Source organism: Lipotes vexillifer, unplaced genomic scaffold (assembly GCF_000442215.2).
Source record: "Lipotes vexillifer unplaced genomic scaffold, Lipotes_vexillifer_v1.1 scaffold225, whole genome shotgun sequence".
Classification (NCBI taxonomy): Eukaryota; Metazoa; Chordata; class Mammalia; order Artiodactyla; family Lipotidae; genus Lipotes; species Lipotes vexillifer.
Window position 1 is genome coordinate 1,313,848 of NW_006787630.1, and position 5,143 is coordinate 1,318,990.

Here is a 5,143-nt window from a genome sequence, read left to right on the forward strand (position 1 = left end):
GGCATTCCCGTGGCCCTGCTCAGCTACAAAGACATGCTGGACATTTTCGAGGTAGGCTCGTCCCCCGCCCTGTCTGCAACTGGGCCCAGGGCCTGAGGAGACGGTGTGCCCGCAGTGCTGTGAACGTCAGGAATGGAGACCCCGGACCTCCCCCATGCCAGAGACCCTGGGTGTCACCCCCTGCTCAGGCCTGCCCAGCCCCTCGCCCGGCCCGGCCCGGCCCTGTCTGACCAGAGGCTGGTGCGTCTTTGATTTGGGGAGCTGGGTCCTGAGCAGGCGAGCTGCAGCACACAGTGACATGGGGATAGCCAGGTTCCCCACTGCAGGCTTCGCGTCTCCCCCAAGGGACCCACCGTCCGTCTCCGGGCCGCTTCCCAGGCCACGTCCACCCTCATTCACTCATGCTTGTCTGGGGGCGGGGTCTGTGTTCCCACACACACGCGGCCCTGTCACCCACCTTGTGTGAAGCTCATCCCGGCAGAGCCCGCTTCTCTGGGGTCAGGAGTAGCAGATGAGGGCATGGGGTGAGGCGGGATCTCCCGGCCCCCAGCTCCTCGAGTGGGCCAGCCTCGGCCCTCTGGGTGGTGAGGGGACGGGTGGGCCCCCCCGACCTTAGCTCTCTTGTGTTCCCTGAGGCAGACTTTCGGCCGGGTGGTACGGGCAGCACTGTACGCCCCCAAGGAGCCCATGCTGGACTACAACATGGTCATCATCTTCATCATGGCTGTGGGCACCGTTGCCCTCGGGGGCTACTGGGCCGGGAGCCGGGACGTGAGGAAGTGAGTGGCCTGCGCGTGTGCGTGCGTCCCGGATGGGCGGCTGTAATGCTGGGCAAGTAACCACGAGAGTCTGCGTGCCCAAAGAGCCTTCTCGAAAACAGCTGCTATAAACACCCAGGAGACCCGTTGAAAGCCCCGAGGGCCCTGCTCCCCACGATTCTGTCCTGCCTCAGGGTTCCCGGCCCGGGCCCAGCCTGGCGGGGGCGTCCACAGGAGACCTCTCCCCCGCCACCCAGGGGAGGGCGGTGGTGGGGTTGGTGCAGGGCCAGGGTCCAGGGTGGCCCCCATGCGGCCACCACAGCTTGGCCCTGGGGACCGAAGCCCCACCTCCGGCAGGACTGGCTCCGTCAGGGAGGACCCCAGATACACATGGTGGGCGGGGACAGGGGACTGGCCGACGGGGCAGGTGACGGTGGTCACCTCCGGGCAAGCTGTCCCTCAGCCTGTCCAGACCCCTTGTGTCAGGCTGCCCCTGCCTGTCCTTCCCCATCTCTGTGGCCCTCGGCCCCCGGGAGCGGTGCCGGCCGGTAGGGCGTCCCCCAGCCCGTTCTTATCTTTCAAGGAGGTACATGAAACACAAGCGGGACGACGGGCCCGAGAAGCACGAGGACGAGGCCGTGGACGTGACGCCCGTCATGATCTGTGTGTTTGTGGTCATGTGCTGCTCCATGCTGGTGCTGCTTTACTACTTCTACGACCAGCTCGGTGGGTCCCCGGCCCCGGCTCTCAGGCGTCGGGTGAGGGGGGAGTCCAGGGGCCGTGTGGTAGGCGGTGGCTACCTGTTGCTGGCTCACCAGGAGGGGCCTGGGGCTACCCCCTCCTTCCCTTGGGGTGGTCACCCTGCCAGGGAGTGAGGCACAGAGCAGTCCTTCAGGCTCCCCTCACCGCCCGCCCCGCCCTGCAGTCTACGTCATCATCGGCATCTTCTGCCTGGCCTCCTCCACGGGCCTCTACAGCTGCCTGTCGCCGCTCCTCCAGAGGCTGCCGTTCTGCAGATGCAGGTGAGCCCCCGGGCGACCCCCACCTGGCCCTGCTCGCGGGGGTCCCCCTCTGCTGCCTTGTGGCTCCCACCTCCCATTGCCCGGCCCCCGGAGGCTCCACAGCTTTGCTGAGGCCCAGGACCTTCGCTCTCCGGAGCCCTCGGTCAGTCTGGCATGGTGCAGGCATTACAGCAGGCGTCCACTCCGTGCTGGCTGGGGGCTCACGGGCCCCACCTCCAGCCCCTGGGTGGGCCTCCCGTTCTGGCTCAGGGCCCGTGGGATCCCTCGGGGGACGTCAGCTGGGGGCAGCAGGCGGGCGGCGCTGCTGATCCAGGCTCCAAAGGTTCCCTGCAGTCAGGGGTCTGGTCTGCTTCTCGTGGGGCAGGTGGGAAACGGAAGGGTTTAGATGAGGTCCGACGGGGGTCAGGAAGCTTGGCTCAGGGGGCTTGGGGGAGGGCCAGGAGCAGGGAGGGCTGTGCGAGAGGGGTCACAGCACCCAACGAGGGCTCCTGCGGGTGGGGTCGGCTTAGCGACTGGCTGAGGTCCGGTGGCTTCCCCCAAGGCCCTGCCCCTGCCCGCTCTGCCCTGCCCTGCCCTGCCCTGCCCTTGGGAGCCTCCCTTCTAGAAATAAAAGGTGAGGGATGGTGAGTTTAACAGATAAGGTAAAGTAGAGGAAGGGGCAGGGCCAGGGGTGGCCCCTGGGAGCAGAGCCCGGCGGACAGTAGGAGGACAGACAGGGAGGCCACGGGCTTTTGGGCAGGAGTTGAGCTGACCCTCCGGGTGCTGGGCAGAGGCAGGGCTGTGAGGGTCAGAGGCCGCTGACCTCCCCACCTGCCTGCCTGCCCTCAGGGTCCCCAACAACAGCCTGCCCTACTTCCACAAGCGCCCTCAGGTCTGCATGCTGCTCCTGGCGCTGCTGTGCGTGGCCGTCAGTGTGGTGTGGGGCGTCTTCCGGAACGAGGACCAGTGAGTGCAGCCCTGGAGGCCCTGCTGGGGGTGGGTGCAGCTGTCCTCGGGTGCTCTGACCTCCCTGCGACTCCCCGAGCCTTCCGCTCGGGGCGCCTGGAGCTGGGCCAGCTCCCGGTTATGAAAGGCTCTCCTGTCAATGCTCTGGACGCAGTGACTGCACGCTGTCCAGGCCTGGCCCTGGCTGCCCTGTGGCTTGTCCGGTGCCCCGGGATCTGCGATCGCAATCTGGGCGTAAGATGCCGCCGGCACTGCTGCCTGGGCGCCGAGCCGTGTGCTCCAGGGCAGCCTGGACGTGGCCTGGCGCCGCTCGGCCGCTGCTCCGTTGTGGTGCCCGCCTGCCTGCTCAGCTAGCTCTGCTTCTCCCAACACCCCCCGCTCCGGGGGGCCTCCCCCGCGAGGCAGCGCGCCACCACCTGCCGTCACTGACACCATCTGGCACTTTCTCTGAGCTTCTCCCGGGGCAGTTAAACGCTCTTGGCTGTGCTGCTGTTTGGAGCTACAACAGATTTAACTGGCAGAAGGAAAGCATGAAAATATTTTGAGTCCTTTGTACACAAAGAGAATAGGGACGCTCACGGTGAAATCCAAGCCAGAAGCCTCGCTCCTTTGCATAAAAGTAGAACAGGCCGTGCTTCCGCCATGTCTGGGCGCCCACGTGGCCTTGGTGACCTTCTCTGTTCTCACCAGCGCCCTGGCCCAGAGAGCTTCTCATCCTACACTCAGATGAAGCTCTGATGAGTAGCTTGAGGGGCAGGGAGGACGGGGCCGGCTGTACACGCGGGCTTCATCACACAACTTTGACTTCCCAATTCGGAAGTGGCCCCGCAAGGGTGGCGCCCTGCTTCCCAGGACTCCAGGTGATGTCCTCAGGGCCCCAGGCCCCTATTTCCTCAGAGAGTGTGTGGCATTTGGCTGGGTAGGTACAAGTTTTGCTTTTCTAAATTTTTTAAAATATATTTTTGAGGGACTTCCCTGGCGGTCCAGTGGTTAGGACTCCTCGCTGTCACTGCTGAGGGCCCAGGTTCCATCTCTAGTAGGGGAGCTCGGATCCCACAAGCCCCGCGGCACAGCCAGGAAAAAAAAAAAATTTTTTTTTAAAGAAATTTGAATCCGCTGGATACATGGTCCCCCCTCGCCCTGCACCCCCTGCCCCGGGCTGTGATCTGGGTGGAAGAGCCGCTGCTGCAGAGGGACAGAGGCGCTGGCACGCGTCTGCCTTTCTCTGGCCATGGCGTCAGGGTTGGGGGGTCGGTTCACCCCCTGCTCCTACCAGCCATTGCTGCCCCTCCTGTCCCCCCATGGGCCTCAGGACATCGGCCGCTGCCTTTGTCTGCATAAGGGTCTCTGCGGCTCGTCTGGGCGCTGGGCGGCTTGGACTTGGTGGCTGAGGCTTCCAGGGCGAGGGAGGGGCCCGGCAGGCGGAGGTTCTTGGTGGAGACCCCGCCCAAGGGTGGCTGTGCTGCCTTCCAGGTGGGCTTGGATCCTTCAGGACGCGCTGGGCATTGCCTTCTGCCTCTACACCTTGAAAACCATACGCCTCCCCACGTTCAAGGTGAGGGCCCCCCGGGGTGGTGGGAGCGCTCTGCGGATGAGGGGACGGGGTCTCTTGGGGTCAGCCCCATGCCCGCCAGCCATGCAGCCCTGCCCAGGGCCGTCCACTCTGAGCCTGGCCCTGTGTGGGCCGTGTGGTCTTGGCTCATCCGTCCCTCTGGCCTCCCTCCTGGGGACGGGACTTAAGGATCAGTGCAGAGTTGTCTCACGGCGTGGCGGCAGCGTCTGTGACCGCTGGCCGAGGGAACACCCGGGCGGGCGTGCGGAGCAGGGCCGCCTCCTTGCTGGTGAGGTGAACAGAGGAGGGAAAACCAGAAGAAACCAAGGGGGCAGAAGCACAGGGCTCGGGCCGGGACCCTGGGCCAAGGCCCAACCCCAGCAGGAGGAACCTAGAAACACACAGGCAAACGTAAAGCCGGGCGTCACCTGCCCAGACCCGCGGCTGGCTGGTCGCGGCTGTGTGGCTGTGTCTCTCTCGAGCGTCCCATCAGAAAGTCCGCCCTCCCTGAGCCTCGGGCCTGACATTGCCTCCTGGGCACCGAAGGTCAGGCTGCCCGTGCTCAGACTTTCTCCTAAAGGCTTCGTCCCCACAGGGAAATTCTGAGCCTTGGGAGAGGCAGGGACACGTCCCAGAGCGTCAGTGTGTCTGGGACCCTGGGCAGGGTGGGGTGGAGGGCAGGGCCGGTGGAGGTCCCCGAGCACAGCCCTCCGGACGCCCCGTTCCCAGGCCTGCACGCTGCTGCTGCTGGTGCTGTTCATCTACGACGTCTTCTTCGTGTTCATCACGCCCTTCCTGACCAAGGTGGGCTCTAGGGCCCCGCCCCGCACCCCCCCCCCCCCCCCCCCCCCCCCCCCCCCCCCCCC

General features: G+C 65.7%; 1 protein-coding gene across 1 annotated transcript in view; it reads left to right on the forward strand.

The window, feature by feature from the left end:
• Nucleotides 1–5,143, forward strand: part of LOC103088742 (signal peptide peptidase-like 2B) — a 9,391-nt gene that overhangs the window by 1,579 nt on the left and 2,669 nt on the right. The window contains 7 exon segments of the mRNA XM_007472197.1: nt 1–51; nt 640–779; nt 1,342–1,484; nt 1,684–1,780; nt 2,609–2,725; nt 4,199–4,280; nt 5,007–5,089. Of these exon segments, the coding sequence (XP_007472259.1) occupies nt 1–51; nt 640–779; nt 1,342–1,484; nt 1,684–1,780; nt 2,609–2,725; nt 4,199–4,280; nt 5,007–5,089 (713 nt within the window).